General features: G+C 42.5%; 2 protein-coding genes across 3 annotated transcripts; both read left to right on the forward strand.

Moving 5' to 3' along the window:
- The first annotated feature begins 1872 nt into the window (after positions 1-1872).
- ankrd33aa (ankyrin repeat domain 33Aa) lies at positions 1873-5139 on the forward strand. The gene is made up of 4 exons (XM_071516741.1): positions 1873-2139; positions 2334-2463; positions 2558-2698; positions 4319-5139. Exons 1-4 carry the CDS (start codon positions 1885-1887, stop codon positions 5137-5139), a joined length of 1347 nt encoding a protein of 448 aa, XP_071372842.1. The 5' UTR covers positions 1873-1884.
- Positions 5140-8899: 3760 nt separating this feature from the next.
- Positions 8900-23351, forward strand: acvrl1 (activin A receptor like type 1). 2 transcript variants are annotated; one of them, XM_071516695.1, is made up of 11 exons: positions 8900-9479; positions 15631-15702; positions 16749-16778; positions 16878-17114; positions 17626-17819; positions 17971-18070; positions 18187-18333; positions 18492-18767; positions 19232-19429; positions 20405-20535; positions 20775-23351. In XM_071516695.1, the coding sequence occupies exons 2-11, from the start codon at positions 15633-15635 to the stop codon at positions 20919-20921; spliced, it is 1530 nt and encodes a 509-aa protein (XP_071372796.1). In that variant the 5' UTR covers positions 8900-9479; positions 15631-15632; the 3' UTR covers positions 20922-23351. The 2 variants fall into 2 exon arrangements, with proteins under 2 accessions (XP_071372796.1, XP_071372795.1); XM_071516694.1 differs by having other exon boundaries at positions 8901-9498.
- The last annotated feature ends 283 nt before the right edge of the window (positions 23352-23634 follow it).

Raw genomic sequence — 23634 nt, forward strand, 5'->3', positions numbered from 1 at the left:
CCAACAGAAAAAAAGAGAAGAGGACTAAACCTGGACTGGACAGACACTCATTTCAGGGTGAGATTTTGATCCTAATTTCATGCTATTTGTTTGTTTTCTTCTGCTTTGGCACAAATGGCTACACATTATCTTCTGTCTGATCGACATCTTCACTCCAGAGTTCAGAGAGACAGCAGACACAACTCATATTTAGGATTCAGAGGAAGAAACCTGAGCAGATTGTGTGGTGTTGCTCAGCGGGATGTGGAGGACACAATAGCAGAGTTAAAGTAGGAGTCTTGTGTGTTTGTGCAGCAGGAGGAGGAGGAGGAGAAATGAGTTTTGTGTGATACTGATCTTCATTCTTCTGCAAGGAACAACAACAATGGAATAAAAACAGAGGTTTGTGGGATTAAAGGAGTAGAGCATTTCCATCTGGCTTTTAACAAGAGCTTACCCAAAAGATGCTTTTTAACCCTAATAACTTTGTAATTATTTGCTGATGCTAAGCTAATTTGTGCAAACAATCGTCTGTGTGAATTTGTGTCCAAGGATAGTAACACAGTTTGGAGAAGGTCTAGTGATGTAGTGGAATGCAGAGTCAAGGCAGTTTGAGAACTGAAATGCTCATTCCCACACTGGACAGATTTGACAATGTTTTCCCGCAGTTGCTTCATCACATGACACACACACACACACACACACACACACACACACACACACACACACACACACACAGAATACACTCACACAAACAAGCAAGGACACACACTTCTCTCTCTCTCTTTCATCTGCAAAGACAGAAGCATCATGTGGAAACATTACTAAATCTAGCCAGTCCAGTTGGAGGAAAATGTTTTTTGTCTTAGGCTAGACAAAAAACAGTGTTATCATGGGTTTCAGAGTCTATTTCACACAAACTGAAATGTTTATGAATGCCATTTGTATAAGAAGTGATCTATATATGTACACAAAAATGTAAATTCTAAACTGCTGGATACCTCAGTGGACTTGCAGTGCGGAGCAGAGTGTGATTTGGTTAAGCCACCATGACAGATGCTGTCGCTCGCCTGGCCTCCCATTGCTTCCGGCACCATATGGCCTTTCTCAACCCAGAACACTCCTCCTACTACGCCTTCATTCACAGAACTTTCATAGGCTGAACTTTGACAGAATTATTTCATCCTCATGCAGTTTTTCTTTATTCTTTATCATTCTATTCATACATATACATTTTTTATACATTTGTGAGCTTAATTTATTCAATATAATGAAATCAATTGTCCGCTGGTAGAGCCACAATCCGTATTTTCTCTCTCCCTCTGTTCTATAATGGGCTGAGCCAGTTATCAAACATCTATAAAAACATGTTATACAGGCAGCTTACCCATCCTGTAAATCATAGACTTGCACGGATCAGCCGCTCTGACGGATGGCCCTGAGGTTAAACTCCTCATCCTCTTTGGACATCTTGTCTTACTGTCCGTAAGACAGGTGTCCTCAGGTCGCCAGATCTATTAAAGACACTGACCTCAGGGGCTGCCACTATTTTGATTGTAGCCTAGTCATGGATCGCAAAAAAAATATATTGATTTAAACATATTCCTAAATTAATACAGCAAACTAACAAGGGTTTTAATACCTTTTTTGAGAAGGACATGGCAAATAAATCAAGGAACTGGCATATGTAAAGGACTGTTTATCATTGTGTTCAATCCCATCTTTTTCTGTAATGACTCACTTTTTTCTAGCTTCTTAGAAAGTTTGATTGCAAATAAAACTCAGTTAGTTAATGTTTTGTGTCCATGATGACAACAGCTGGTATTTGTCCCCCTCAAGATGTGGCTGTGTCTGGGGTCCAGCAGTCCTGTCTCCCCGGCGTGATCCCTGGCAGCAGTGGGTCCCATGGCCACTGCAAATGATGACCCCGACCTGGGCGCCGGCCCGTCCGGCGACTGCGACATCCTCTTCGACGACTCAGACTCGGACAGCGTGTTCTCAGATGACTCTGTGTATCCCGAATATGAAAACGAGGAAAACACAGAGCCGGCTAAAACGCTGTACGAGGCCTGTGCAAGGAATGAGACCTCGACCCTGCGCAAGATCCTGGAGAGAGGAGTCACTAAGGAAGAGGTCATGGAGCTGGACATCAACGGCAGGGTGAGATGCTCAGTTTAAATTTCTCTTTTTTTGCTCAATAAGAAAAGTGTCTCTGACATATCCCAGGAAATCTTTCCGTCTGGGTCAAAAGGCAACACAGAGTCAGAATGCTGCTTGCGTGCCTTCTTGAATCCGTTCTACTGTTAATACTTTCTGACCTTGTGAAAGTCTTTTTGTCTCTTGTTCCCCATCAGAACGGCCTGATGCTGGCTGTGAGCAAGGGTTTTGTAGACATTGTGTACGGGCTCCACACATGTCCACTAATAGACATCAACCACCAAGACACAGATGGCAACACTGCCCTCATGATCGCTGCCCAGGCAGGTATGCTAAACACCATGTACACCACGCAATTACGCAACTAGCTTGCCTACCTAATTCCAGCCTGTCGTAATAACATGTCATTTTCCCCACCCAGGCTTCATTACCATTCTGAACTACATCCTTAACTATTACTCTGGGGTGGACACCGAGGCGAGGGACCCCCGTGGCTTCACAGCCCTCATCAAGGCAGGACTCCAGGGCCGCGAAGAGTGTGTGTCCGCCCTGCTCATGCATGGTAAGAGGCAAGACCTCTCATACACTGCACAGTGTTTCTCAAATACATTCAGACAGGAGGAACAAGTATAGTTCTTCCATAGATTAAAGATGGAGAATGATGATATAGATCTAGTGGTTTTGGGAAAGAACAGAATTTACAGAAGCTATTTTTATTATCTTGGACAATCAATATTTGTGAACATGAACGACTCTAGGCTAAAGCTGCAACCCAGAAAAACAAGACCTCAAACTTGATTGTCTCAACCAAGAGGAAATTATGTTTGTTTGATTATGTAGTTTTTTTTACACCCAATTTACTGCGACTACTGTCACAGTGTCGTCAAAGTCGGTCCTGTTCACTGTCAATAGAGCAGATCCAGGAAGTTTTGTGTGAAGATACTTGAGACTTGTTCATGTACACAGGTCTAGACTGATGTCCAGTGACATATAATTTCTTTTTTGTGCCCTTTCACCGCAACATAACCCCATGAACAGTCCACTTCCCATATAGAGGGCTGTTTAAATGATCACGCACCACCAATCTTCTTTTTTTTTTTTAAGATTATTTTCAGCATTTCTGCTTTATTGGACAGTTGCAGTAGAGAGAGACAGGAAAGAGAGAGGGGGTGACATGCAGTAATTTGAACTTAACCTAAATGGTATGTGCTCAACCGGTTGAGCCACGGGGCTCCCCAGAATTCAAGTTTTTTCAAACTGTTTTTAGTGCTAATTATTAACAGGAAAAAATATTTTTTGTGGAAAAAATACGAAAAAGCAAGGAAAAAAACCCATTATCTCACAAGCAAGGCTTCAGTAGGTACAAGCGCTGGAAGTATGACTTTCAGACTTAACAGAAGCAAAATGCAAGTGAGTAACATCTACGTTTTGCTGAGACGACAATTGTGGTATACTGTTCATGACCCACACAGGAAAATGTATAGCAAAGCACTATTAAACCAACCAGTATGAAAGAATGCTGTAAAGGGTGAACCAGGACATTACTTTTTCCTGATCTGTGAGCTAATCTGGTCCTTCTCTGGGCTGGAGGGATTAGCCCTGTGCAAATAAAAAAAATAATAATAAAAAAAAGGAAGCGTTTAGGGTAGCAATGGAAAAATTCCACTCACTCCTATTCATCATTCAATTATGTCAAAGAGAGATTGCAAACATCATCAATCCACAATCTAGTCTTATTTGTAGGCAAACTTGAGCCAAATGTGGAGTATAAATTAATTTGTGTAATCCTCGCACTCCTTGTAAAGCCTTGATTATTGACTGAGTGGATTGTCAATTAGTCTCTGAAATAGACACGACTGAGTCCTTCTATCCAATAATGGGTTTAGTCAATTACAACTAAACGAAGCCTTAGAGCAAAGCTGTGGGACTCCTCCCCCTGTCTGGCCTAGTTCAGTATTTTGTTTCACCTACCTAAAAACTATATCCTATTTTACCAGGCTGTGAAATGGCCTGATCTAGCTCTTCCAGTGTCATGCTCTGTATCTACTGAATCAAATGTGTTCCAACAGTGACCACATGGTGGGGTGATTTTATTGAGCTGAATTACCAGTTGTCTCCCTCCCATAACATCCAAAGAATGTTCACTTGTTTCCTTACTTTGTTTTCACCTTTTCATGTCCAGGTGCAGATATGAATGCAATGGACCTGGCTCGAGGGAGAGGCCTAAAGGATTGGATCCTGAAGACAGGAAGGTTTGAGACTCTGAACAGAATTCGGCGCCTGCAGGCTCATCCTGTCGCCGAGCAGTTCTGTGAAAGCTACATCCCTGAGTGGCCTGAGCTGAAGCATCTGGTAGCTAAGGCCACCACTGCCAAAACAACCAGTCAGAAGCTCACCCAGCGCCTAAAAGACAGCCTCACTTTCAGCTTCCCTCAGGACCCCCAAGACAACGGGGTCATGGACCATATGGTGCGGATAACCACGAGCGTCCACAGCCCTCTGGTGGCAACTGGCTGCCGCCCCCTCTGCCCCACCAGCCCCCCAGAGATTGGCAAGCGGCGGCTGGCCATTCCTGAACTGTTGGCCAAGCACAGCAGCAAGGAGTTGGAGGAGACTTCTGTGTGCCACAGCAACGGCTCCATCACCTCAGCTAGCCCCTCCGCCGTGTCAGACACCTCCGTGTCTCTGACCTGCTGCCAAGACTCAGAGTGCAGGGAGAGCATGGGCTCGGGCGGCGTGAGAAGCTTCATTCCCCGCAGCATGGCACGCAGGAACAGCATCTTCCCCTCAGGCTGTATCCCCAAGATTGAGGTGACAAAGTCTGGGGAGCCCACTCCAAAGAAAGAGAAGAAGAAGAAAAGGCAAAAGGGCTACCTGGAGCCGCCTGTCTGGAAGTACAAGGAGGCCAAGGAGGAGAAAAAGAAAGAGAAGAAAAAGCTTGAAAAGGAAAAAGCAGGGGAGCAGGGGAATAAAAATAAGGCCAAAAAGTCAAGCAAAAAGTAAGGCAGTTATCTCTTTTCCTCAGAGAGAGTGAGTCACTGTGATAATGCCATGCAAAAGAGATGTGCACAACATTATGGAGGTATCTGAAGCCTGGTGCAACAAAACAACAACAAAATGCAAAAAAATTTTTTTTTTTTTAAATGAGCTGTTGCCGATCTTATTGATGGATTACTCCTCTTTTCTTGGGATATAAAAGTGAGATTGGGATGGCTTGAACTTCACTGGACATGATGTATTTGGAAAGCTGAAGAGGTTATTTTGACCTTGTTTGAAGTGTTATTTGGCTTTGGGGATGCATGGTGATGTCTCATGAACATTCCTTGTTTCAACTTCTAACTGATGGATTTGTAGATAAATTCATATGAGAAAGTTAAGTTATATTGAAAATGGACACCTGGAATCTCAGGATCTATTTTGAGAAACAAAAATGTTTGGGAAGCTATTTACCAAACTGAGAATCGTGAACAGTTTCCATGTAGAGTGCCATCACGGTATGTTAATTAACAGCAATGAAACCAAAGCAATAGCCAAAAAAATATTTATATGAGCAAGGACTTTCAGCAAATGAATTTAACTGCTAGAGTTCATGCAAAAGACCAGTGTGTGTGTGTTGTTAACTGGAAGAAACAGAGGCAAACCCTCTTCAAACTGTGTGTTTTGTTCCTCTACACACTCCAGCCAGCAGACTCTCAAAGGAACGGTCTGTTGTGGCAGCCATTACCTCAGTTTTGATGAGGCTCAGTTACCTATGCACAGCAGGGAAATAATTTGTATTTAATGTTAAACTTGCTCAGGAATTTTTTGGTTAACAATACTGTGGACATTCAGTATCAAGGTGCTGTGCATCACAAATCTAGACATCTATCTAGGCAAGAAGTCTCTTCTGTGGTCCAATTTTCATTAGAACATGTTAAAATATGACTTTTATAGGAATCAATTTGTGAATAACTAGAATAACAATACACATTTGTATCGAATACTTGTAACAGTGTTACATATTCTAATACAAAAAAATAACTGTATTCCATTATTTACATGAAGAATAATGTATTCTCACTACAGATACTTGTGAAAAATTAAAGGATTACTTCTGGGAATTGTAAACTGTAAGTGAGAAACTCCATTTAAATAGTGGCAGGTGATCTACATCTTTATAAAATGCAGCATAGAAGAAAATCTGTTTGTATGCAAACCTGAAATAAATTTCCTGAACTTTGTAATTTTTTACTTTTTTCTTATCTGTACTGTAAGTGTATATGGCAAATACCTCAAATATGGCAAAGTAATCTGAAAGTAATTGAAAGTAATCAGCCTACATTACTGAGTTTTGGTAATCTCTCTTGGATTACGGCACCTAGTAACTGTAAAGGAATACATTTTTAAAGTAACCTACCCAACCCTTCTCATACACAACTCCCCAAAAGAGTTGCACTGTCTTATTACATGAAAAGAGAGTAAACATATTATTAACATACTAGAAATTAAACATTTTCCTAGCCTTGAGACTGATCATTTTCATCTGGTGTGTAACTTGGATAAATGTGGTTTCATGACAGTTGCCTCTGATCTTATTAGGCTATAATGAGCTTTCTAGATGTGACATGGGGTGGCTGATGACCCTGGCCAGTAATCTTTTAAGCCAATGTGCAGCATCATTACGTAACAATCAATGTTTTCTATGAGCAGTGAAAAGGGGTAAAAGCCTGTGAGATGCATCACAAGGATGAAGAAGAGTGGACATGGCTACTTAGATGAGTCAAATAATATTAGATTGAATTATTATAATTTCTATGTCTGATGGGATGAACCTGCATTATTTATGATGGAAATCTTTGTGCATTGTATAGGTTTTTCATAATGGTCTAAACTTTCCACTTACTAATATAGAACTATAGCACAACTGCAAAAACTGAGAAATGATTGACATCAGCATATTTTGTTCATTCCCCCATGGAAGACACAGTGAGAGATTCTCACGGTATATTTTCAGTATTTTGGCTCACTTCCTCTTTGCAGGAGGGGAACATGTCAATATAAAGTCAGCTCTAAAATAAATACCACTATAGGGGTCGATGAAGGAACACAGTAAACCAGACTGTGAGGCCTCAGACTGTAAACACACATCTTCATAATGTACATCACACACACACACACACACACTGGACCGAATTTTATATATGTTGACCCCTGAGAACAAGGTAAAGTCTTACCAATCACACTGTGAAGCGCTAGGCCTATGAATGTGCCTCAACTCAAATAATGACTGGTCAGTTTACATGTGGTATTAAATTGGAAAGACAGTTAAAATTCATATTAAACAAGGCTTCTTTTATCATCTGCTTTTGAATAATAACTCACAGGATAAAATAATGGCTCTATTGAAACAGTATTACATTTCCCCTACTCTCTGAGATTGCGCAACAAACAAAAAAAAGCATTTTAGAAAAAGCATCAAGGGAATTGAGCAGTGTGTTGTGTCAAGCTTGTGCTGAAAAAATAAAAACCGCTGAGAAAGAGAGGGTCTTTGAATCACAGAGATTAACGGGAAAGAAAAATAAATACTGATTTAAAAAAAAACAAAAAAAAACAACAATTTGCCCTCTTCTCTACTAGACAGCTGATGTGAAAGCTCCCAGCTGTGTCTGCAGCCACAGGCCAAAAGCGGAGAGATTACAGAGCCTGAGAACAAGGAGGGGAATTTATATTACACACATGAAGACATCTCACTCAGGCTCGGCTGAATTAAGTGCTCCGACATAGACAAATCTCTCTGGCAGGGGAACAGTTCTGTATTTGTTACTAGGAAACATTTTGACTATGGCACAATATATAGTTGGCATGCTGTAAGACAGTGGTTCTCAAACTTTTTCACGTCAAGGACCCCTAAACTGACACAAATTAGACCACGGACCCCCATTTGATAAGATTTTGTCCCAGGGTCCCCCATCTGATAAGATTTTTGCTTTTAGATGTTTTATTACAGAAATAGTCATACATTCTGTCATTGTGTTACTTATGGGTGGAATTATAGTGAAAATAAATTATTCCCCTTTTTGCTGGGGACCCCCTGGAACCCCCTCAAGGACCCCTGGGGGTCCCCGGACCCCACTTTGAGAACCACTGCTGTAAGATACAATAGCACGATGTGTTGTTGGCATGCTGTAATAGAGAGGCACTTTAGCACCACTGACCTCAATGTCATCCTACATTGCTCAGTTGTCTCTTGTTGCTCCGTCTCATTCCCAGTAGGCACGAAAACTTCGGCTCAGTCTCCTTCAACATTGACTGCACTCTGATTGGAGAGGGGACAGTTAGGTTTTACAATACCTAGAAATGTATCAGAAATACAGGGGCAGTAAAGTAAGCAGGATAAAATAATGTCTTACAAGATAAAATCATCAGTTTATCACTAAGGCCCTCTATTGCTGACACAAGCATGACAAACTATGCAGCCCCCATCATGGATAAAATATTGTCTTAACTTATAACATTTGTGGTTTCAATAAAAGAGCAAAGATTTCAAGGTTGCTTAGAGGTTTTATCACAAAGCGTTATCGTATCACAGTGAAGTCTTTGAAGCACATTCCTCCCAGTGCAGTATAGACAGCAGTCCACAAGGGAAAAGGGAAAATGAGTGGTTTGCAAGCAACAGGAAAACCGCTATGAGAACACATTCCAGGCAGGCAGACCCTGTGCGAGACAATAAGGGGTGGGACAAAACTGTATACTATTTAAAAATCTGTAATCTTGCCTTTAGATCGGGAACAGACAGGGGAAAAAACTGCTCTTACTTAATGAGACAGGGTTTAGCGCGAGTCGTTAGTTGTGAAGTTCTCAAAGCGGAAGAAGTCTGGTCTGGATCCAAACCGCTGTTTCGTGTTTTCGGCTTATCAGTGCAGATTTTGGACCGAGATACAGCTCGCTCGCCGCCGCGCGCCGTCCGGGCCAGGACACGGTCGCCAATCCCTTTTACTTGGGGTCAACTCAGACATTTTAGAGCCTTTGTGGGCAAGTCCGAAAGACTGACTTTTTGGTTTTGATTTTCGGAGTAAAGGGAAAATTGCAGACGAACTTTTACCAGGACTCACGAGCGTCGTGCGTAAAAAACGGCGGTTGGTGGGTCGTCACCGAAGCAGGAAAGGATGTGAGATTTCTGGATTAAACATCTGTAATTGAATCATTTCGACGAAGTAAACGCCTCACTCCGCTCTTGAAATGGAGACATTTTTGTTTTAGATGTACTTTCCATTTATTTGAAACACAAATAGGCTTTAAAGGGATACTCCAAGCCAACTTTGATATGGGAGACGTGCGGCGTGTGCATCTGTCAAGTTGAAAAGGCGAGTGGAAAACAGCCAGGTAACGTAGAATAACACCAGTTTTCTGTTTTGTAAGATATGCTGTAATTGATAGACTAAGATGTGGTCTGTAACACTGAATTTAAAGCTACCGTTAAGCAATTTATAGGTCGCCTAATCCACGTGTTTCCAGATGTGAACGACAGGTGTGTAAAAGGAGGGGGGGGGTCTACCTGGTTTGTGGAGAAAGGTCAAAAGCACAGCATTAAACAGGGGTTATACGATTGAATCCCTGTTTATTTTATTATACATTACATGGAGGCTGCAGCTTTATCACATTTACCCATGCTTTTGTTGTTCTTACCTCCTCCTCTGTCTTGTTTTTATCTCTTTAACAAACTTTTCAGCAGTTTTTGCCATTAGGGCAGCCATGATAAATGAACTTGCTTGGATGTTTTATTGTGCAGTGTAATGTATTCGCCTATAGCCTACACTGTGGCAGACCCAGGCTTTCGAAACATGTGGGGGCGGTGAGTTTAGACCCCCTGCGATGAGGAGAACTGGTGCATGAGAAAAAAAAATGCTGGATAAGCATTAAATACTTAAAGTATTGGCACGAGTAATAGAAGATAAGATACGACTCAAGTTGCCTTGAAATACCACACAACCACTCCTCCCTGCACATTTTTCACCTGTCCCTCTCCCACCCTTCCCCTGAACACACACATACACACACACACACACACACACACACACACAGGTTTATGCCCTTTGTTTTGTAAGCCATGGTGGAAGTCACCTGGACTGTTTCCAGGTAAATGCTGCTGGTAAAATGTAGACATGGGGGTCTGTCCAAACCTCTTGATTAGTTTTAATTTTGTTTAGTCCCAAAGTACCACAGACCAATTTGTGTGCATGTCTGAAGTCTATTTGTGGCACTAAAAGAAATCAAGTGACTGTTGAACTGGGGAGACCTGTCCTTTTCTTTCCCAGACATGCATTCAGGATGCATGTGAGAGCATGCAGTAATTGAGGCATAAAACCTGCTAAGCCTAGCTTTGTCTGTGAAATGAAGATACAATCAGTCTTTCCAGTCTCTCATCAGACAGTCACAACAATCAGTGGATTACCGATTTAAGGTTTTTACGAAAACAAAATACGCAAAGCACACACTCATCGTAACTTTGTGGCTAGCAATCATCAAAAACGATGAATGTGAAGATGTCTTGCCAGCTAAGCCACATGATAGCATTTACAGTAACACTGCTCAAAGTTACTTTCCAGAAAAAGTCTGCTGAGGCCCAATGGAGGGGTTTGCTGGAGGCTGCTGTGACTTTTATTGTTTAGCTGGCTATAGCCGTGCCTCCTCCGACCACTACCAACCACACAGTCATCCAGATGGAATGAGAGATCTGCCTCCCCAAGTCAAAACGCTGTAGATGAGAGGAAGAGATGACAATGGATCTTTTCCCCCGGGTCACACGGGCGCAGCATTGGAGAGAATGGAGACAAACAGGAGAGAGCAGAGAGAGGAAGTGTGCTGGAGTCTAAAGCAGTCAGCCTACGATGGAGAATGTGATTACAGCTCCCTTCTATCTCAGGACCCTATGGAGGATAATATGCCTAGAGAAATTACAGACAGTTGCACTCCTCCATTGAGAATAAGGTAATTCTGTGGGTGGAGTTGTGTTTATGCTGCTCCTCCACTGGACCCACAGATTAACCACCACTGACATGAAGGCTACACGATACAGGAAACACTCACTCTTTGCTGCTCAGTGAAATATGTCTTGCGGTTTTTGTATGTTAGAGCTGAGTGGAGTGGATTGTTCTCATCTGTTGAGCTGGAGCCCCACAACTTTCTGCAGTACCAGCAAAGTTTAAGGCTCGTTGTCAGACACATATTTATCAGACTTAGATGTCACGTGTGAAATTATGTTATGGAAATAAACTAATCTAGAACAGATAGCAAGGATTTCAACACTGATTTGACACCTTGATTTAAATGGGAAATTCCACTGAGAGCATGTTCTCATCTTCAAGACATTTTTTTTTTTTAAATAAATATACAGTTTAAAGTACATTAAATATACTTGAAATGAAAGGAATTCTCACATTAAGAAATGTATGTTTTGGAAAAAAGCAAAAAATAATAGGAAATGAAAGAAAAGCACAAGCACACCACAAGCAATAAAAAAAACATAAACAGTTGTACTCCTCTGGCTACCCTTCAATTACAGCTGACATAACTTGTGGCAATGAAATGACAAAGATTAATTCAATAGTTTCCTGTAGATTGTTGTATTAGCTAGGTGCATAAAAGCAGGAATGCTTAATGGACGAGCAGTGCTGGTCTCTCTTAATAGCGAGCGATGGCCAGGCTATAGTTTCACGTTGTTAGAATGTTTTCCCATTTTACAAATGAGTTAATACAGCCTGCCTCAGACATCATCTGACCCAGAGATTTGTAGACGTCACCAGATGTTTTGGTTGTTTTGGATGTTTTTTTGACATTTGTTTTTGTGACAATGTTCAGTTCTATCCAGGAGGGACGCTTGAGAACTGTTCTCCGGTTCAGTCGGTAGTTATTTGGTACCAACAAATAGGTTAAACACAACAATGCAAAATCCACTCCGCCAGTGTTGGTATCAATGTTGGTCTTTTTAGGCGAGAGAAGAAGCAAAAGTTAATATACAGATAGCCTTTCAAGGCTTTCAGACGTGTGTTCATGTGTCTTCCTGCATCTATGCGTTTACTCAAATGCACATGTATTAAGGGAAAGGTAAATTAGTTGCAGGTGCACCTAGTTGGCCAGCTGAACCACTCCTGGCTCTCTCCGCCTCCCAACCGATGCTCGACCACCCCGTCTGCCACATACCCCTACTGCCTGACTGAGGCCAGGGCGCCATCCGGCCAATAACCAACTCCCCCGAGTGGAGAGGAAGTCAGCGACCACCATCTCTGCTGCTATGGATCACTTTCAAATTAAAAGTCTGTAAAACCATATACCAACAAGTAACCCTCACTTTGGCTTCTTTCATGTGGTGGCACTGCAGAAGGGTGCGTGGCATGATCTGAACAGAGGGTGAACTGGTGTCCCAGGAGATGGTGACAGAGGGTGATGACCACCCACTTGATGCTGTATTTCGTCCACCCCCACCCCCCACCCCTCCTACCTCATGGGATAAAGCCAAGAGGGCAGTCAAGGTGCACCCAGTCAAAGCGGAGAATGATGTCTAGCGAAGATGTCTGTAGTGAACAACCGCTATAACTCAATACTCCTTTATCTAGTTACAACATGTTTTCAGTCATGCCAACACATGAACTGAACATGTAATGAATGCCTTTTATTTTGAGTCACATTGCTCTACCACTCTATACAAGACTCTAACCAGTGAGGTATTTAGTTTATCAAACAATGCCAACGTTTGTGATAAGCTTTGTTGTGTAACTGCTACCGTAGGCCTACATATGCAATAGCTAATATTACGTTGTAGCGCAGGGCGCAGGTAGGATCAGTAGCAAGTTAAGTTCCACTGGTGAATACTACCTGAAGTCCCCACCCCCACCCCCCACAGCTCAGGCATGTTCACAAGGAAACTTCTGGGCCGAAAAATGGTTCCATGAAGCAATATGTCAGCACCCATAAACCCCTATCTCTCTGCACTTTCTGCGCCATTTGGAAAAGGCCAAACGATACCCTACTTCCAGATAATATAATACTTCCATGGATTAAACGGCGCCAAGCCCTCTGTTTGACATGTTAGTCTGGAGGACAAAAGGGAGAGAAAAGTTAAGGGAGTGCAGGAGCGCCCTCCCTCTAACCAAAAAAAAAACCCTTTTTCACTTAAAAGCCAGCAGGAACTGCTCTGTTCACTGGACAGGATCTGAGGCGTCTTCAGGTCGGTCAGAGGGCTGATCAGCTGCGAGAACACTGTTAGAAAATCCCTGTAGTAGCCAGCCAGCCCCAAAAACCACCTCACAATCTTTTTGGACTTCAGCCTAGTGCAAGCTGCAGTGGCAATTCTCATCTATCTGAGGGCGGATTTGCCCACAGTGGCACCCTAGTTACAGTATCCAATCGCACACTTCTTCAGATTGTCCTCAAGGAGTACAAGACAGCACTCAGGTGCTGCATATGATGCCGTCACCTACCACCCAAATGGAAATGTAATGAATTGGCACAACTTGCACAGACTGAGAAGTCAGTTTTCTCTGTTTTTCACCCTATTGACAAGGGATTCTGCCAGTATGACTCGGTCAAATCCAGTGTCAAATAAAAGCAAGTGGTGCCTAACTTCATTAGCCAGCTGAGCTGCTCATGGCTCTCTTCGACTCCCAAACAGCAGCTATCCAAAATATAAAAAAGAAAAAAAGAAGCACAAAAGAAGCATGAAGAAAGCAATTATAACCATGGACACAAAAAATATATATTAGGGTCTACATTGCTGAAATTTGCATTTGTGTTTTAGACTAGGTTTTTAAAAAGATAGTGAGTGTTATGATGGTTGACTGTTCATGAACTCACACACATGGAGGTGCTGATACAGTTCACAAATAACCATGCAAAAACTATCACACATAAAAGCACTATGATAGAAGCATCTAGAGGGAGATGCTGTTCCCCTGTGTTGTCTAGGACTGACATACAGTATGTTTTGTCCCCATAGTCTAGTACAGAACTGAATCATACAACTAATATGTGGCGTTTACTTGCAGAGATTTGTAATCAGGCATAGATTTTCATAGCATGTAATTATAGCATAGTATATGTCAACCTTGACAGATTGAGCAATAGGTGTCATCACAAGGAGAGCAGAGGTGAACACATTCAGTTTGCCATTCTGGTGATTAATTTCTAATACATAGATGACTATGCATTTCCATTTTATGAGACAGGAGATGTGAAACTACAAGGCTCAGTGTCAGAGTGTGAGTTAGTGTGGTGGGGGTGTCATGTGTGCTGACTTTTATTCATTCAGTGCTTTTTTGCTTTTTATTCAGAAAGTTTAATTTATAAAGCTGGCGGGATAAATTGCCATTGTTGTTTTATTTGATTTAATTCCTCAGTGATGAAACGTAGACGCAACATGATTACAAAATAACCGATAAATTATGATGATAACAAAAAGAAGAGATGCAAATTACTAATTTAGGCACATAACAAAAAAAAACAAGTGGCTTATAAAAACATCTAGCCTTAAAACATAACCGTGTGCATCCATAGGCCTCCTGTACATATGGTATATACCGCAATAAAAGAAATATCATAGCATCTGTTACACTATAGATAGTTTTGAACTGTTTCGTGCTATAACAGTTATTATTTCACGCATCACGGCCTTTATTAGAATTTTCAATAAATACACATTGTCACCTGTGTCATATTTCGAATTGAATGACTTGGAACATTACAGAGTATAGCACACCTGGGTGTCAGGTGACAGCAGAGGGGCTCCAGCAGTAGGAATGGCTGAGTCCTCCCTCTGTCACGGCCCTCCTGCTTGCGTGACCCTCGGCAGCGCAGCCCTAAACAATGAGCAGACCTGAGTCTCGCTGGCCAGCCGGGTGGGGCCTCTCAATGGCAGGAAGCATAGCCATCAATATTTACTCTGCAAGCGGGGCAGTCGAGGAGTCGACAGGCCTGGAGCCTGGGTAGCACGGCACTACACAGTCTCTCACACACACACACACACACACACACACACACTAAGTGGTTGGACAGACTGCTGTTACAGCAGCCTTCCCCTAAGCCCCCTCTCCCACCCAGTGCAATTACAATGCAGGCAGACAGGCTGGACCCTGCTACTGTTGTTTTTGACCTCATAGCTTCCTCCACTGAAGAATCAGGGTTGTGCTGGTCACCTTCTCCTGCTGCTGCTGTTGCTGCTGCTGCGGAGGCCATTTTGGCCTGGCAGGGCAGAGATGCTAACACCACAACTGCTGCTTGGCTTGGCTGCTCATATACACTGCAAACAGATTATAGTCTGTAAATCTGAAGTACTAAAATCTTCTCACATAGCAGTTGAACGTTTAGAGAAATACCCCGTCTTTCTCGTAATGTCCCAAATTCAACCTCTGGCTTATCATCATAACAGTTTCTGATAAAGCGACAACACTGATTGCATAATCACTATGTCATTAATATCAGTTTTAATAATAAAATGTTTTGTTTGTGTGTTCTGGGTCACAGAGATGGGAAGCTCGGCTCTGCTCGCAGTAGTACTAGGTGGGGTGTTTCTGTGGATCTCTGCTGTCCATGCAGGTGAGTTAACAGTCACAGTGACACACACACTTGAGTCCTGATGTAAACAATGTTCACTGTAGTAAGGAGCATTCCCAACATTCCACTCACCCATTAATTAAGCATTTTAGACAAGTATGTGGCTGTCTTTTTCAAAGCTTGTGTGTGAGGGCTGGTACGTTTGTTTTCTTTCTTTTCTTTTGTTTTCATTTGTGGATTGAAAGGTTTTTCTGTAGGTGTTATCACAGAGTTTTACTTATGTGTATATGTGTGTTTTCAGGGAGAGAGCTTTGTGTAGAGTGTGCTATGTGACTGTATATTATATGTGTGTTTGTGTTGCTTGGGTGTATAATTTATACGTGTGCGTGACTTTCCATGGGATAGTTTGTGCCTGTTTGTGCGTATGTGTGTACACATTTTTACTTTTATGCTGCCACGAGTGCGCAGCCGAATTGGCAGGTTGCAAAAGTGGAGATGTTCTGGTGGTACGGTCATGGGAACAATAGGAGAGAGGAAGTTTGTGTCTTCCTGCTGTGCCCGCGAGTTCACGCTCTCCTAACTGACCTGGCCCCTGTTTCCCAAACGCACCTTGGGATTCAGATCATCTCATGTCCATGTGAGACAAAGAGGATCTTAGTACCAAGATGCTGAAACAGAGTCCTGGAGAGCAAAGAGAGTTTTAGATGTGAAAAGTCCCCCATTCACCATGAACACAGCTCCCCAGTTTGGCCTCTTTCTGCTACTCTGTCTTTCCCCTCTTTCTGTTTCCTGCTGTCTCACCTTTCTCTGTCTCTCACTCTATCTCTCTCACACACACACTCACACCGTATAATTTCTCCAAAAATATCTCTGCTGGTTAACCACACAGCCTCTGTTGCCTTGCTCACCTCTGCAATATCTTGTAGCTGCCAGGAAATGTAGTTAACATATCTCTCTCTATTACCACTAGGGTTTCCCCTTGAGGAAGCTGAGGTCCCTTTACAAGTATAGCCTATCACTTTACTTGTGATCTTTGAAAGATGATGCGGAGTGTCTGCTTTTGACTTGCTTTTCTTGGCTTTTTTCAGATCAGTCATCTTTGGCGTCATCACCAGAAAGTAAGTTTCTCACTTTTTTTCTGTGTGCTCATGTGTGTGGAGATGTGTGTGTTTGTCTGTCTGTCAACACTGTCTGGTGTGAATTTCCTCCTCCTTCAGAGTCCAGAGATGATGGGAAGCTGCTGTGCATATGCGACAGCACAAAAAGCATATGTGTGAACGGCACTTGCAGAGGAGACATCTGCTTCTACACCTGGGTGCATGGCCATGATGAGAGGGGTTGCTTCTCCAATAATAACCGCATGGAGCAGTGCTACACCTCCTTTGAAGGCTTCTTTGTCCACTGCTGCTATAACAACACTTGCAACGCCTTAACCACTCCACCTCCAAGTACAGGTCAGTACCCAAAGCCACTGCTTGACAATATTTCAGATCCATGGAAGTTGAAGTACCAGTGTGGCACTCAGCCTCTTGGATTTGTGTCATTCAGTCCCCCAGGCTCATCCCACAGTTCAGTGCACATCCAGCGTTTTTATTATATTTGTCTTGTTGCCATCGTGTGTGCGTTGCACTGTAGAATGGGCTTGGAGGACTGAATGATGTCAGTCTGCACGGTTGACATGCTTTATGCACAAGGTCTTCGCTCTGAGACTGATCTGATTCAAAGCTTCCCTTTAGTTAGTAGCTGGTTCCCCCTTGTGGCCAGTTAGGGTAAACATCATCATTTGACTGGCACTACAATTTCACTTTCACTTTCATTTTATGACTGAGGACATGCCACTAGTTTGTCTACTTTTAAGCAAAAACAAACTAAGAACTTCCCTCTCCAATGTATTCAAGTGCTTTCAGCTGGTTTCCCAAACTCAGAAGTGTGTATCTGTGTGCCTGAATGCATATGTGTATCTAGAAGTGCCTCCAAACCCAAAGAGTGTGGTACTGTGGATAGCGGTGCCATTGCTGCTGCTGCTAATCATGGCTGCGGGTGGGTGCGGCCTGGTGTTGTGGCTGCGCTCCCGGCGGACACACTGCAGACTGGGTAACGCTGAGGACCATGATGTCACCATGCTCAAGGTGCCCAGTGGAGATGAGCCCACATACGGCGTAAGAGTCATTATACACTTGACATTAGACAGAATCCTGTTAAAAGGTTTTCAAAAGAGAGTTCTCATATCTCATTTATCTCTATCTATCTATCTATCTATCTATCTATCTATCTATCTATCTATCTATCTATCTATCACTCTCTCTCCAGGATATCTTTGATGAGTTTTGTACATCAGGGAGTGGGACAGGACTGCCCTATCTGGTCCAAAGGACTATGGCCAGACAGATCTCACTGGTGGAGTGTGTTGGTCAGTCTAGTTCTTCACCACCAAATTACTCGCAGTTGTCTCATAAACATGTTTGTATCTGATGTAATAGTATAGTAATAGTAATAGTAAATGTAGCTGTGTCGCTGTGTCCCCAGGTAAGGGCAGGTACGGGGAGGTGTGGAGGGGAACGTGGATGGGGGAGAGCGTGGCAGTGAAGATCTTCTCCTCTAGGGACGAGCAGTCCTGGTTCAGAGAGACGGAGATCTACAACACTGTACAGCTCCGACACGACAACATACTGGGTATGGAAGCAGAATCCAGGCCAAAGAAATTAATCTTTTTCCCACTCAGTTCCTGTCACTACTTAGTCCAGGATTGATAAATAATATTTGTGTAGTACTCCAAAAAGTGTCAGCAGATGGATGGATAGTAAAATAACCGCCTTCTATTCCTCCTTTAGGTTTCATAGCCTCTGATATGACGTCCAAGAACTCCAGCACCCAGCTATGGCTCATCACCCACTTCCACGAGCTAGGCTCCCTCTACGACTTCCTGCAGTACAGCAGCTTGGATCCTGAGAGCTGCCTGAGGATGTGTCTGTCTGTAGCCGGTGGCCTGGTCCACCTCCACACCGAGATCCTCAGCTCCCAGGGCAAGCCAGCTATCGCCCACCGAGACCTGAAGAGCCGAAACATCCTGGTGAAGCGGAACGGACAGTGCTGCATCGCTGACCTTGGTGAGGATGGGAGAAAGCAAAGGACGATGTGTTGTTAATTAATGTGTTGGACTTCTAGCCATATTTTGTGGTTGTTGGGTGAAGACCTCATAACTCCAGTTTTGACGATGTTCATGTTTTAACCTAAAATGAATGATTACACTCTCCTCGATGGATTAAGAAACTTCTACAACCCTTGGTTTCATTAAAGCCTTTCAAAACACATCAGATAAACTGAAAAATGCATCGTCATCACGTTAAAAACAAGGCTGTTTCTGAAAAGTTGACATTTTGGAGACACAAAGTACCAGACAACAGCAATTTGTTTTCCAGTCCTTGCTAATAGTTATAATGAATGTGTGGAGACAAAATGGCCATTTAATGCTGACTTAAATAGTTTTCCCCTGTAGACAATTAAATTGAAGTTGGTAATACACTGCAAAATAAGAGGTTACATCTCCACTCTATCCCTACTCTCTCCTCAGGTTTGGCAGTGATACACTCTCAGTCCAGCGACTACCTAGATGTGGGCAACAACCCTCGTGTGGGCACCAAGCGTTACATGGCCCCCGAGGTGCTGGATGAGAGCATTCGTATGGACATCTTTGAGTCCTACAAGCAAACCGACATCTGGGCCCTGGGCCTGGTCTTCTGGGAAATCACCCGCAGGACCATCGTCAATGGTAACCGCTGAGAGACGACAGCCGAAGGGAATTTTGAGCATATGCAATCATCCTCAGAGATATTTGGAGACATTAAGTATAATGACCAGGTGGATTAGAGTTCACCCACTCAGATCTCAGGTGGAAAATGATTCACAGACTATCAAGGTATCTTCATACACTGATGTATGACCCATCCGCTCCTCATGTTGAGAATGTCTTTTCCCTGTCCCGTCTGTCTGGTTCTGGTGGAGCATGTGTAGGAGGCAGTTCGCCCCATGTCTCTCAGCACTCCAGTGTTTTCCTAGCTGGGCCGTCTGGGCCATGGAGCTGAGTCTGTGTCTGTCTCGACTATCCTCTCTCATGATTAGCACTGCAGTAATTATAAACAGTCTTATCTGGTGTCAGCACTCACTTTCACATAGTCCAGATGCCCGCGCACACACACATTCGGATGCAAGTACATGTGCGCGCAAAAACGCACACACACACATATGTGCACACGTACACATAGTACAGACAGAAGGAAACACACACATAAATGTAGCTGCGTGCGCGTCACATACGCATCAGCAGGCCTTGCAGTTGCAAAACTCTGTCCCAGTGTAATCACCAGGGAATTGGTATCTTTCCCTGCTCTCTTGTTTAGTCAAACATACTTTACAGAACTCCCACTTGAGCCTATCTGGAGTTCCAAGAGTGCTATTTCAGTCCTTGTATGAAGTTAAATCTATCTTTCTGCAAATATATGAGGAGGCAAACCATAACTGGTCATTGGTTATCTAATCCTGAAGTAGATAATGCCTCCATCACCACAGTTTTAAGTTTTCTAGTTCTTTTCAATGTTAAGCGCTAGAGTCTGCATTTTTCCCCACCTAACCCTCCAGTTGAGTCCCCCAAGCCAAGGTCTTTGTTATGATAGTTTGTTTTTTGTTCTTCTGTTGAATTGGAGAGGAAACGGCACATTGAGTCTTTCATTCTTTTGTGTTGTTTTAGGGATCGTGGAAGAGTACCGTCCTCCCTTCTTTGACCTGGTGCCCTCAGATCCCAGCTTTGAGGAGATGAAGAAGGTGGTGTGTGTGGACCAGCAGAGGCCCAGTCTGCATAACAGGCTGCATTCCCACCCGGTAGGCCATCTGGTGACACACACACACATGCACATTTTCCAATGTTGCGCAAATTTTCAGTACATGTTATCACTCGTTATTACCCTCTCCTGACCTTTGTGACTCATAATACTTTCAAATACAAGTACACATATGTACACATAATAATGTTGCTATACATCGCATAGACAGAGAGAAACCCCACCACTCACATTAGATTTTACTGTGGTATTTGATGTTTGTCTTATCTGTGCATCCAGATCCTGTCGACCATAGTGAAGATCATGAAGGAGTGTTGGTTCCAGAGCCCCCCCGCCCGCCTCACCGCCCTGCGGGTGAGGAAGACCCTCTCCAAACTGGACCATGACAACGACTACACCATCGAGAAACTCAAACGGGACCTCTAGACCAGAGCGCCGGACTCCAAAAGGGACACGAGACTGAAGGGCTAAAAGGGATTTTCTACCATACTCCTACAGCATCATTAGCATATTTTCTGAGCTGGTGACTCACATAATCACTGCATTCTATTAAAACCATATGACTTTCAGCAGTTTTGTCTAGACTGTCTAGCACCCAGGGCTATTTTTTTCTTTTTGCCTAGCCTACTTTTCATCTGCCATATTTCCGGTGCCTTAAACCAAGGGGTCCCTAAAGGAAAACTGTTATCACTTGGATTCCAATGAAGGTATTCCCCACTTTTGTTTCGGTCATCTGATACAATTTTGGATTAAGCATTTCTGGACTAGAATAGACGTCACAGCACAATTATTGGGCTGTTTTTCTACCTACACAATCATTTATCTGTGATTGTGTAAATCCCCAGTGGAAGGATGGACGTAGAATCTCGCACAGCACAATTATTACTCATGCTCTTATCGAAGGAGGAGAGGAGGAGCACGTCATACTGGACTTTCTCTGATATGAAAATGCATTAATGGGTTTTCCCATATTGAGTGATGCCCCAGAAAATGACTGTGAGCCGGAAGGAGAGGAGAAGGAAGACCTCGGTTGTCTTTACTACATATAAGGGAAATGTTTAACTAATTACATGCTCAGTGATGTTTTGGAGTCTTATATCAGCATTGGATTTATTGTAAATATGGAACCTCTTTCAAAGGGGGTATTATTTTCTATTACACAAGAATGACAATCATTTTCTATTATATTTTTTTGTAAAAATATTTGATATAAAAATCATTTTTACATTTGTATATGCCACAGAATTACTATCACCATTGCAGTGGTCAGTTTAGACAATCACAACCATTTAAAATTAAATAACAGACACGTTATATTGTATATATTGAATAAAGGATTGTATTTATCAAATGATTACAAATCTGTTTAATATACAGTACAGTACTGTAGTTTCTCGACCACTATTGTTTGCAATTCCCTCATTGTCCAGAAGAGGTCATCAGATTATAGTTAAACAGTGATCCATATGCTTAGTACAGTTTAATTTGGGAGATTTACAGTATAATCAGTTTTGATAAAGGATCTGATTTTTTCATATAAATTTCAACATTATAAAATTATTTAGCAGTGGGGTTTAAATCAATATTTTGTCACAACCCAGAGCTATAATCAAAAGGTAACAACAGCAGTTGGCGGTAGTGGATTGATAATATTTTACAGGACCTATACTCATATACAAACAGTCAGATAGATAGACATAAAAAGACAAAAATACTAAAGTGAACATGTCATTTGTTACATTTTTTGGAATGTCAAGGAAAGACTGCAGAAACTCCGGTCTATAAAACCAACAGGGGTTTTTCAAAACACCTTATCCTTTTGTGAGAGGGAAAAAATATTTTTTTAAATATTTCAAAAGCACAAAGATTTTATCTTCAAAACCAAAACTATTTGTAAGCATTTTTGTCAGGTCTCCAGATGAGTCATAAATTTAATAGTAACCCATAATATGTTTTTACTTTCATTCCAGCAACCACTTCATAAGAATTAGGTGTCAGGGTTTTTTCAAAATGGTTGGTGTCTCGTTTTGTAATGACCTTCTTGATTTGTAAAAAAAAAAAAAAAAAATCTATTGTGTTGTGGTGAGAAAAAATGGTGAAAATGAAGCATGAATGGAACTAGTCAGTTGTTATCAGACTGTCACAAAGAATCTAAATACATCCGACAAGAATTCAAAGCGACACACTTGTTTTTGCCAAAGAACTTATCCAGTGGTTGGTGTGATGTTGAGCGTTGGCGGAACTGAGAATTGTCCGATTCATCCAGTATCAGTGCAGCAATGTTTTCCCCTGTCTGTCCTTCTGTATCTGTGTGTGCGTGTGTGTGTGCGCGCGCGTGTGTGTGTGTGTGTGTTGTCTGTCTGTCTGGTTGTTGAACAAACTCCAGAGAGATAATACTCCCTCAAAGCCCCAGTCTGTCTGGTCAGTCAGATGAAGAGCTGGTTATTTTTAACACTGTAGGGGGGTTGTTCAAGTATCAGAGAGGCCAAACTCCCCGTCTGTGAGCGCAGAGCCCATCTCACTTCTCCCCCTGTTTCCCTCCTCTGTGTATTCCTTTTCACAGTAGGGTCATTCCAAATGGCTCGGCGGAGACAGAGGGATTTGTGCGGCAGACAGCGGGCACTGAAGAAATGTGGAGATAAATTGGACAGGGCCGATAATGGACAGATATAAAGCCACTGTGGAGACTATGCAGACACAATTAGACTTCGGGACATATCAGTGAGAGTACTAGCAAGAGGGCAGGTGATAACAGCAGGCACAGATAAAGTCCCAAGTGCACCTTGTAACAGCCTGTCTCACCACATCCTGAGAGAGGACACAGTGGGCAGAGTGCTACATTCTCCATCACTGACAACTGGATGCCTGCTGGTCTACATCCAAAATAAGAATAAAGGTTTAATAGTCATTCACAATGGATTCCTCTCCCCTTTTTGCATTAGAAGAATATTGTGATGCCTGACTTCAAATGCCTGCTTTCGCATGTAAGCCTGGCCTAGCCTGGCCTAAATTAGAATCATGGGTTTGGCTGCATGGTAATTGACTTCAGTTCATTCAGTCCTGGGTAAACATTTCTAAGGAAGAGAGCTAACTCTCCAACAAAAAATGTCATTATCAGGTTATTTTTTTTATTGTTTTG

The sequence above is a fragment of the Centroberyx affinis genome, unplaced genomic scaffold (assembly GCF_046629955.1).
Source record: "Centroberyx affinis isolate AG114_WGS23_722 - 3 ecotype Tasmania unplaced genomic scaffold, CSIRO-AGI_Caff_v1 ptg000428l_1, whole genome shotgun sequence".
Classification (NCBI taxonomy): Eukaryota; Metazoa; Chordata; class Actinopteri; order Beryciformes; family Berycidae; genus Centroberyx; species Centroberyx affinis.